We start from the raw sequence: 10805 nt of genomic DNA on the forward strand, positions 1-10805 counted from the left end.
GATTCTCTCTCTTTTTTCCTGGAATGAAAAAATGCCCTGCCAGCACTAAGATGTCAGTACAAGTTAGTCGTCTCTTTCCCGTTCTTGTCTAAAGTGGCCAGGGCTTCAGCTACATACTCCAGGACACGGCTTCTTCCCGACTTCACAGAAAACCCACAAACATCAGCTCTCATCAAGATGGAGTGAGCGGAAGCGGGGCGGCTCTGAGTTTGAGTTTGTGGGCGGGCCGAGAGCGACACTTCCGCCCCTCACCAACATGGCTGCGGGCTGCAAGTGCGCATGAGCAGCTGTCTATGGAGCTACCTAGGTCGGGAGAGGGAGAACACAGTTGGAGAAAATCGGCGGCTGAGACGGCCTTGGCCGGTGAGTGTAGGACCGGGCAGAAGTCTGGAAACTGGGTGGACTGGCAAGGCAGGGCAGGTTTGATTTTGTTTTCTTTTTTCTGGTTAGAGAACACTGCTGGGGAGGAAGCCTTTGTTTTGGGCGGGGGGGGGGGGTGGGTGTTGTGCTGGTTCTTTATCTTCTACCCTGCTTTGTGGGCCAAACTCCCTGCCCCCGAGCGCGAGCGTCCCAGCTCTCCTGCGCTGTCCAGCTGCGGGCCAGAGCCGCCGGCACCGGGCGCCTGAGCCCCCTAGTCCCCGATGTCCTTTCCTGCCTCCTCCGCGGAGCAGCTGGGGCGCGGGGCTAGACTGCGGGGCTGCGGGTCACGGCGCAGGCTCCCGGGCTCGCGCCTGGCGGGCGCTCAGCTCCTTAAGCGCCTTCTGGTTGGAGAGCCTGCAGGGAGACGCCTCATTCTCAGGCAAGGTCTAGGCGCCTGACTTCTTTCGGGAGTAGATTTTTTTCCCTTTGTGTCCAGACTTAGCAAGGGCTCTTACTGGGCCCTTCTGGCCTGAGCGTGCCCACCACAACGTCCCATTCCAGTTTCCGTGTCACAGATCCCTAATGCCTAGGAAATGCTTCCGGATGTCCAACTAAGATTTGAATAAGTACCCTGACCCCGTTGCTGGGTGTCCTCAGAGACTGCCCCGGCTGACAGCTGTGGCCAATAGAGATGCCTCCTGTGCCGGGCCCTCTATTTCATTGCTTTCCCCTGCAGTCAGCGCGGCAAGCTTCGCAGGGCATTTCCTCTTCAGGTTTGAAGATGGAAATGTAGGTGGTCCCAAAACACTAGTGTTACTTCCCCTTATCGACTGGGATCTCCTTGCAGCGTTACTTCCTCTGGACGGTTTCACTTTCAGTTCCTTTTTCAACATTTTCCTCGGACGCGGTCTTTCCAAGGCTTATCCACTGAAAATTTTCCTTGGATAGGAAAGGTTTGGAGGACCTTATGGGTAGAGAATTTCTAAAAATCTTGCCCCTTTTGTGTTGGGATTATCTTATTGCTTTGTACTGTGTAGCTGTTTCTTTCTGGAGGCATGTCTGCCCAGCTCTTTGTTTTTCCTGCCCTCTGGCTGGGTGTCAGGGTCCTAAGGCAGAGCTTGTAGGTGGATTCTTCCCCCTTTGTCTCTTCTTCAGAACCCTGTTTGGTTTTTTTTTTTTTTTTTTTTTTTTTCCCCCTTCTTGCTGAGGCTCAGTTGATTTGGAGTTGTCATAGCAACATTTTAGCAACTGTGTTGTTCTACAGGAAGGCTTGATGAATAAAATAGAGGGTGCTTGAAGAGGATCCACTTGGGCTTTAGGGTTTCTAACAGATTATATAAATCGGAATACCCCAAAACAAGAATCCTGTCAGTAGAATGGGGCCCAAAGGCCAAGTCTAGTCTTTGTGGTCAGGGACATTCTTCCAGTGGTAGTGGGCTTGAGATTTCCTCTTCCTAGGTTTGAGAACAGAAATGTCTTGGTGGACAATATGTGGCTGAGAAACTGGAAGAAGTATCAGTGTCCATGACACGGTATTTTTTGATGGTGGGGCCAATACATGGCCCTTCCTGATTCCCATGAGGCTGCCATCATGGCAGGTCATAATAGCTTTAATAGTGATCCATTTAGAAATGTGTTGTTGGCTGGGTGCGGTGGCTCATGCCTGTAATCCCAGCACTTTGGGAGGCTGAGGCAGGTGGATCACCTGAGGTCAGGAGTTCCAGACCAACCTGGCCAACATGGTGAAACCCCATCTCTACTGAAAAATACAAAAATTAGCCAGGCATGGTGGTGGGCGCGTATAATCCCAGTTATTCAGGAGGCTGAGGCAGGAGAATTGCTTGAACCCAGGAGACGGAGGTTGTAAGCTGAGGTTGTGCCACTGCACTCCAGCCTGGGCAACAGAGCAAGACTGTCTCAAAAAAAAAAAAAAAAAAAAAGAGAAATGTGTTGTTTCAGCCAGGTGCGGTGGCTCACACCTGTAATCCCAGCACTTTGGGAGGCCGAGGTGGATAGATCACGAGGTCAGGAGTTCGAGACCAGCCGGGCCAACATGGTTTAGTAGAAACCCCGTCTCTACTAAAAATACAAATATTAGCCAGGCGTGGTGGTATGCACCTGTAATCCCAGCTACTTGAGAGGCTGAGGCAGGAGAATCACTTGAACCCGGGAGACAGAGGTTGCAGTGAGCTGAGATCGCGCCACTACACTCCAGCCTGGGTGACAGAGCGAGACTCTGTCTCGAAAAAAAGCGTTGTTTCTGTCTTCCAGTATAATTATCCCCTCTCTACCAGGAGTTGGAGTGATAATGGAGGGACAAGGAACACTATTTGTAGAGTTGCTTTTTCAATCACTGTAGGCCAGTCCTCAACATCAGTATGGTGGAGGCTGATTGTCCCCTGCAGATGACTGGGTTATTTTCCTGGCTGTGTGTTCATGGAACCTAAGTTCTAGAACCGGAGATACTGTTCTGTTTCCTAGACTCACTGCAAACTTCATGATTTCTACCAGGACTTAGCACTCAGGCCTGTGAATAGGAGATACAAAGACTTCCAAAAAAGGACCAGTTCCTCGGATGTGCCCCCTCACAGAGAGATGAAGGGGTGAGTGAAGAAGGGGTAGGGTCTGGGATGAAAGATGGGTGGCCTGGAAGAATGCAAAATGGCCAAGAGCACTGCCTCTGGAGTCAGGCAGACCTGGATTCAGGTTCTACTCTATCACTTACTGTGTGATTTGGTTTCTTCATCTATAAAATGGAAGTAGTGCTATCTATCTCATGGTGTTGTTTTTAATATTAAATAAGAGTACATGTGATGTACTTAGCTTAGTGCTTATGTACATAGTAAACAGCAAACACTAGTTGTTATTCTAACCTAACTCAGCTTCTGTTGGGAATGCCAATGAGTTTGCAGCCATATGTTACTGGGCCGGTGAGCTTCTCATTGACTTCTTCCCATACTCTTCCTTTTGTCCTTTCACCACAAACAGGCAGCAGAAAACAGCTGAAACGGAAGAGGGGACAGTGCAGATTCAGGAAGGTGAGTGCTAGAGACGGAACCAAGACTAAGAACCCATCATGGCCTCCCTTCCTCCCCCACCAGACCATCTCCTGTGCATCCTCCTCCTTCAGTGACATGCACGTGGAACGGGGATAGAAAGGCAGTTAACTCACAGACTTTTCTTTTGTTCTTTTAATTCAGGTGCAGTGGCTACTGGGGAAGACCCAACCAGTGTGGCTATTGCCAGCATCCAGTCAGCTGCCACCTTCCCTGACCCCAACGTCAAGTACGTCTTCCGAACTGAGAATGGGGGCCAGGTAAGGGAGGGGGCCAGGTGGCTGCAGGTGTTATTTGGGATTGGGATTGAGGGAGGTAATTGAACATGTCTTGGGGAGACCTGGCTTGGAGGATGAGTTGAAAGAGTGGACTGTTTCAGGGGAGGGGGGTGCTGATACTGGAGTAGAGACTGGTGTGAGGTTATGTGTATGCTGAAACCTCTGTGTGGGGAGAGAAGGGAGAATGGCTCAATCCGTGTCTCTGAAGGACTTTGTTTTGGGGCCCTATCCAAGGGAAGCTTTATGAGGGGCCCTAGGATTCCCAACACTTAATCTTTTATTCTCTCTTTCCCTTGCTCTGCCTTCCTCTACACTTCTAGGTGATGTACAGGGTGATCCAGGTGTCTGAGGGGCAGCTGGATGGCCAAACTGAGGGAACTGGTGCCATCAGTGGCTACCCTGCCACTCAATCCATGACCCAGGTACAGGGTATGGGCTGGGGAGGTGACTAGAGTTCTGAGAAGTAAGATGAAGAAGGGTATTAGTAGGATGGGGGTGAAGCTAGGAACAGTGAGGCGTCTAGGGCTGCCTTGTCCCAAAGCACTAGGCTCTCCTTTCCTGGATGTTTCTCTCTCTCTCTCTCTCTCTCTCAGGCGGTGATCCAGGGTGCTTTCACCAGTGATGATGCAGTTGACACGGAGGGGACAGCTGCTGAGACGCACTATACTTACTTCCCCAGCACGGCAGTGGGAGATGGGGCAGGGGGTACCACATCGGGGAGTACAGCTGCTGTTGTTACTACCCAGGGCTCAGAGGCACTGCTGGGGCAGGCGACCCCTCCTGGCACTGGTGAGATACTGCATGAGGATGCTGGCTGAAAGGGCTAGAATAGGCTGTGAGACATGACTGGTAGGCAGTGAGCCTTCACTCATGACTCTTAGTGATCATTAAGATCTGGGCAGGCAGTGAGTCCGGGGCTGCTCTTCTATTAACATGTTCTTTTTAGAGGAGGGGCCCAGGGTCTTCACCTCAGGGCTTGGTGAGGTTCCTACCCATGTCCTGACAGAACCTACCCTGCATCTTCACAGGTCAATTCTTTGTGATGATGTCACCACAAGAAGTACTGCAGGGAGGAAGCCAGCGCTCAATTGCCCCTAGGACTCACCCTTATTCCCCGTGAGTGACACTTGTTTCTTCTCAAATTTCATAAGTGTTTTTTTTTGTTTTTTTTGTTTTTTTCTGAGACAGAGTCTTGCTCTGTCACCCAGGCTGGAGTGCAGTGGCGTGATCTCAGCTCACACAACATCTGCCCCCAGGGTTCAAGCGTTTCTCATGCCTCAGCTTCCCAAGTAGCTGGAACTACAGATGTGTACCACCACCCCTGGCTAATTTTTGTATCTGTTTTTGTTTTTTTTTTTTTTGAGACGGAGTCTCGCTCTGTCGCCCGGGCTGGAGTGCAGTGGCCGGATCTCAGCTCACTGCAAGCTTCGCCTCCCGGGTTTACGCCATTCTCCTGCCTCAGCCTCCCGCGTAGCTGGGATTACAGGTGCCCGCCAACTCACCCGGCTAGGTTTTTTTGTGTGTGTGTATTTTTTAGTAGAGACGGGGTTTCACCGTGTTAGCCAGAATGGTCTCGATCTCCTGACCTCGTGATCCACCCGTCTCGGCCTCCCAAAGTGCTGGGATTACAGGCTTGAGCCACCGCGCCCGGCCTAATTTTTGTATCTTTAGTAGAGACAGGGTTTCATCATGTTGGCCAGGCTGGTCTCGAACTCCTGACCTCAATCCGCCTGCCTCGGCCTCCCAAAATGCTGGGATTACAGGTGTGAGACAACACACCCAGCTACCCATAAGAGGTCCTAGTACCTGCTAAATCTTGTATAATTCCTTAACCCCAAACTCCAATCATGTACTTTTGTCTTCTTACTCTGGCCACCCTGGGCTCTGTTGTCAGGAAGTCAGAAGCTCCCCGGACGACTCGGGATGAGAAACGCAGGGCTCAGCATAATGAAGGTAGGTATGATCCGGGTGGAGCTAGGAGCTGTCTGGTGTGATCTCAGCAGTGATGTCTGAGGGGTGGAGGGTTAGGTAATTTTACCCCGGGACTTGTGGCGAGTTTTCACTGAGTCACCTTGTCCTCCACTTTGCCCCACAGTGGAGCGCCGCCGCCGAGACAAGATCAACAACTGGATCGTGCAGCTCTCCAAGATAATCCCAGACTGCTCCATGGAGAGCACCAAGTCTGGCCAGGTCATGGAAAGACCCTGGTAGTGGGCAGGATGCCTGAATTCTGTCACCTGGTATTGTTTCCAGAAATGGTAGAAAGAGGGGCGCACATGACAGTAGTCTTATCTCTCCCTGAGGTTCCTGTATCTCTGGGAGATATTATACCACCTTCCTTAGAGGAAAATGAGGTCCAAATTATGAACCTACTTTTGGAAAGCAAGCTGGGTATCTGAAATCCTAGTCCTGATTTTGTTGACCTTATCTTGCAGAGTAAAGGTGGGATTCTCTCCAAAGCTTGTGATTATATCCAGGAGCTTCGGCAGAGTAACCACCGCTTGTCTGAAGAACTGCAGGGGCTTGACCAACTGCAGCTGGACAATGACGTGCTTCGACAACAGGTCAGACTCCTACCCCCAGTGCAGCCCTTCTCAGCTCTGCTATCCACTGACCCAGTTTGACACCCTCTACTTTGTTCTCCATGGAGAGGGCTTCATCTTTTCCCCTTACCAGTGGATGTCTGAATACATTCAGGGGCTTGGTAGTGCCAACTTTACTACCCATTCCTTTACTGCCTCCTTCCCTTGTCAGGTGGAAGACCTTAAAAACAAGAATCTGCTGCTTCGAGCTCAGTTGCGGCACCACGGATTAGAGGTCGTCATCAAGAATGACAGCAACTAACTATGGGGATTCAGGGGCTTTGGGCCCAAGAACTGCAGATAGCCCAGGAGCAACAGCCTAATCCTGTGCCCCTTTCCTTCACTGCCCACTTCTGGCATGGGACAGGGGGAAGTTCAGAAGGTGTGTCCTTGAACTGAGGCCCTGTGATATGGCAGCCTGCAGTGGTGTGAAACACACAATGTGGAGGTGCACTGACAGCCTTGCCCACCCCCACCATGCAACCCCTGGGCCCTTGTGCTCCTCTTGCACAATGCATGTGCTGCCTCCATGCTGGATACTGGACACACTAAACTGGGGGGCTTGTCCTGTACTTGCTTAGAGTGCCCAGCAGAGGTCTGCTGACAGGTGATGCTCTGGCTTGCCCCAGGACTCTGGCACTTCCATTGGTTCTTCCTTTCCCTGGAGCTGAGGTTTAGAGGTGCACCCTGTGGCTCAGGGGAGCAAGCTTACACAAGAAGTGGGGGAAGGGTGTTTAGCAGTGGCTGGTGCCCATGAAGAGGAGATTGGCCAGCGAGAAGCTGAGGCCTATGCAGACGTCTCTGAAGCCAGAGAGAACAACAGGCAGGGGTCCACTTGGGGCCTTCCCCCTTATGGGGGTCTTTTTTTTTTTTTTTTTCTTTCCTTTTCCTTTTTTTTTTTTTTTTTTAGGATAAAATTGTTCAAAGCCACAGTTGTCTGTTTTTCTTCCTTTTGTGGGGCCACAGGCTGGAAGGGAGGGGCATTGCTCTTTGACCAGTAAGGGCTGTGCTAAGTTCAGGGTGGGGTGCTGCTCCTGCACTTATTACCCGGAGACCTGGTTCCTGGGCCAGACCGGTCTGTCGTTTTTGGCCCACGCTAGAGAATGTTAAGGGCTTCTGCAGTAGACTGGTGCTAGAGGCGCCGTGAGCAGGTGCTGCGGGGGCGGTGCGGGAGGCGGTGCCCTCGCTTCCGGATCCGGTCTCAGCTCCGGGAGCGAGTGGGAGATGCTGCAGGCTACGAGAGCGCGGGCCGGGGCCGCACTCCGGAGACTCGCAGTTGCTGCGCGCACCATGGCTGGAGGTACCTGCGGGGGATGCCTGGGACCGCGGTCCTCTTGGCCCCCTGAGTTGAGGTGTGGCAGGGAGTGGGGTGGGGGAGCGAAGGGGCGTGGTTGAGGGGTCTTGGTGCATACCCTACCAGGGAGGGGCGCTGCCAGGTGAGGGGATACCGTGGCGGCCATGACTCCTAGGCCCCTTCTCCTGAAGGCTGTCGCGCCCCTTCCTCAGCGCCCACGGTCTCGCTCCCTGAACTCCGTTCACTCCTAGCCTCCGGCCGGGCCCGACTCTTCGACGTGCGCTCTCGGGAGGAGGCGGCAGCTGGGACCATCCCAGGGGCGCTCAACATCCCGGGTATAGGGTGGAGAGGGGACGCCCAGGTGGTGGAATAGAGCCGTTCAGGAGGGTCTTTGCCAGTGGGACCTCATTTAGGATGGAATGGGGAAGGCACTGATTATGGGGGTCCTGCATTCCCGGGAGCCAGCCTTCAGCTTCCTGGGAAGGACTGATAGGAGGCGGATCCTGGCATCGGAACTGGCCCATCCAGTTTGAGAAGACAGCAGGTGGAGAGGAGAGGGGCAGACCAGCTTCTCTTGACCTCCCCAAGTCTGGACGCCTGAAGGAGCATCCCGCCCCGCCTCCTCACAGCTTGGGGAGTGGCTCGCATTCAAAAGTCGTTGGTTTCTGGTTCTTGAAATTGGGGTGGGGGTAGGGGATGGCTATCATATGTTGTTTGGGGGCCCCCAGGACCCAGCCTTTCCAGGCCCAGCTTCCGAACCTGAGTGCCAAACTGCCGGCATTCCCTTCTACCCTCTCCACTCCTCCAGTGTCCGAGTTGGAGAGTGCTCTGCAGATGGAGCCAGCTGCCTTCCAGGCTTTGTACTCTGCTGAGAAGCCAAAGCTGGAAGATGAGCATCTCGTTTTCTTCTGTCAGATGGGCAAGCGGGGCCTCCAGGCCATGCAACTGGCCCGGAGTCTTGGATACACTGGGTACGGGGAGGTATGGCTGCTAGCTGGGAGGTGATGGGGACTACCTGTCATTCCTGTCCGTCTCTCACCCTTCTTTATCTCCACAGGGCTCGCAACTATGCTGGGGCCTATAGAGAATGGTTGGAGAAAGAGGGTTAGGCAGGAGGCGGCTTACTGATTGCCACCCCCTGGCCCCTTAATGGCCATCTTAACTAAGGGTGTGAAGGGGCTGACTTGGTGAGTTGGGCAACTCCTTATAGTGTTGTGCACACAAAAGCATCAAATAAAGAACATTTAATCAAAGTATTGGAAGCACTTAATGTGTCAGGTGGACTGAAAACAGTTCTAATCTTTATCTAGACCTCAATTCAGTCCTGGATCATCATTTCTCAGCATTCATCTGCTTCCCCTAGCACTCCCCACATGCAAAATTCTAGCAGTTTCCTGAGAGGCTACAATGTACAGTACTTCTAGAATAGCTGTTTTCAACCCAGAATGCACATCAGAATCAGCAAGTTTTTTTTGTTTGTTTTATTTTTTAATTCAGAATATGGAGGGTGGAGCCGGAGCATTAGTGGCTTTATGGGCCCCTGGGGTGATTCTTATATGCAGCTAGAAGCAGGTACCACTGCTTTAGAGGTCAGCAAAGTATGGCCCCAACTGGCTGGCTGCTGTGAACTTTGGTTATTGTCTATGGCTGCTTTGTCCATGGATTAAGGAGGTGAAAGGGCAATCCCAGGCCTTTGGGTGAGGGAATGGATAGCACCCTTCATCCCTACCGATGTGTCATGCACAGATTACAGGCGTGAGGAGCCTTTCCTGTGCCACCAAAACCAGGTTTCGGTTTTTATCAACACTGATCTCTTATACTGGATTTAACAAATTTAATTGGTTGACCAGGCGCGGTAGCTAAGGCCTGTAATCCCAGCACTTTAGGAGGTCGAGGTGGCAGATCACCTGAGGTCAGGAGTTCAAGACCAGCCTGCCCAACATGGTGAAACCCCATCTCTACCAAAAATAAAAAAAGTGTCCGGGTGTGGTAGTGCACACCTGTAGTCTCAGCTACTTGGGAGGCTGAGGCAGGAGAATTGCCTGAACCCAGGAGGTGGAGGTTGCAGTGAGCCGAGATCATGCCACTGCACTCCAGCCTGGGTGACAGAGACAGACTCGGTCTCAAAAAAACCAAAATTTAATTGGTTAAAAAGATGAAATTATGCATGCTTACTGAAACAAAATTCAGCACTACACAGTAGGTATATGACTTCCCTCTAATATAGTGTATAGTTTGATGCACAATACATTTTAAATATTTTTGTGGCAGAGTTTTTACCTCTTAAGTTTGATTTTTGGAAAATGTATTCCTTAATCTGTGGAAGAGAAGATTGAGTCAGAAATGAATCCAGGTTTCTGAGTTTTCATGCCTCTGAAGAACTTCTTTCACGCATTTCCTGTATTCCTTGCCTTTCTCTCACGTCCTTTTCTTCCCGTCTGCCTTCTCCACTATACCCAGCCCTCATTCATTCATTCATTCATTTTTGAGATGGAGTTTCGCTCTTGTAATCCATCCTGGGATTACAGGCATGCGCCACCATACCTAGCTAATTTTGTATTTTTAGTAGAGACGAGGTTTCACCATGTTGGTCAGGCTGGTCTAGAACTTAGGTGATCCGCCTGCCTCTGCCTCCCAAAGTACTGAGATTACAGGAGTGAGCCACTGCACCTGGCCCCTCCTACATCTTTTATCTCATAGTAGGCACTCCATACACAATGAAATCTGCTATTCATCTGGGCTCTCCAGCTTCCCTGTCACACAGCTATTCTACTTTCTCCCTGGGCTCATCTTGCCACATTACCGTATGAGTTTAGCCAGACATTGTTGAGTTTGGAGATAAAGTTGAAATTTATGAAAGAGTCTAACCGAGAGTCTGGCAAATAGTGTCAATTACCCTTTCCCCAAATACCGAAAACGTTTTGGTTTTCAGAAAGGTTGGGAAGTTTCTTCGGGGCCTTATTTCCTTCTTTGTTTTGTCTTAACTCTTTTAGTCTTATGTTTTCCCCTCCCCAGGTCTTTATTATAATTTGGTTATAGCATTTTATTATTATTATTGAGGCATAATTTACTTATAATAAAATACACAATTCTTGCTTGGCCCAGCGTGGTGGTTCACGCCTGTAATCCTAGCACTTTGGGAAGCTGAGGTGGGCGGGTCTCTTGAGGCCAGGAGTTCAAGACCAGCCTGGCCAACATGGGGAAACCCTGTCTCTACTAAAAATACAAAAATTTG

The 10805-nt window shown here is 51.1% G+C and overlaps 2 protein-coding genes across 7 annotated transcripts; both read left to right on the plus strand.

Annotated features, from left to right (window-relative positions):
* Positions 1-211: 211 nt before the first annotated feature.
* LOC105498193 (upstream transcription factor 1) lies at positions 212-7206 on the plus strand. 5 transcript variants are annotated; one of them, XM_011770119.3, is made up of 11 exons: positions 212-363; positions 2872-2963; positions 3349-3398; positions 3561-3676; positions 4015-4116; positions 4288-4483; positions 4723-4810; positions 5589-5647; positions 5790-5884; positions 6130-6258; positions 6449-7206. In XM_011770119.3, exons 1-11 carry the CDS (start codon positions 280-282, stop codon positions 6536-6538), a joined length of 1101 nt encoding a protein of 366 aa, XP_011768421.1. In that variant the 5' UTR covers positions 212-279; the 3' UTR covers positions 6539-7206. The 5 variants fall into 5 exon arrangements, with proteins under 5 accessions (XP_011768421.1, XP_011768419.1, XP_011768420.1 ...); XM_011770117.3 differs by having other exon boundaries at positions 223-420; positions 6449-7183; XM_011770118.3 differs by having other exon boundaries at positions 223-363; positions 2842-2963; positions 6449-7183.
* Positions 7207-7337: 131 nt separating this feature from the next.
* Positions 7338-8823, plus strand: LOC105498194 (thiosulfate sulfurtransferase like domain containing 1). 2 transcript variants are annotated; one of them, XM_011770122.2, is made up of 4 exons: positions 7338-7576; positions 7783-7905; positions 8379-8541; positions 8628-8823. In XM_011770122.2, the coding sequence occupies exons 1-4, from the start codon at positions 7501-7503 to the stop codon at positions 8677-8679; spliced, it is 414 nt and encodes a 137-aa protein (XP_011768424.2). In that variant the 5' UTR covers positions 7338-7500; the 3' UTR covers positions 8680-8823. The 2 variants fall into 2 exon arrangements, with proteins under 2 accessions (XP_011768424.2, XP_011768425.2); XM_011770123.2 differs by lacking the exon at positions 7783-7905.
* The last annotated feature ends 1982 nt before the right edge of the window (positions 8824-10805 follow it).

Source organism: Macaca nemestrina, chromosome 1 (assembly GCF_043159975.1).
Source record: "Macaca nemestrina isolate mMacNem1 chromosome 1, mMacNem.hap1, whole genome shotgun sequence".
Taxonomy (NCBI): domain Eukaryota; kingdom Metazoa; phylum Chordata; class Mammalia; order Primates; family Cercopithecidae; genus Macaca; species Macaca nemestrina.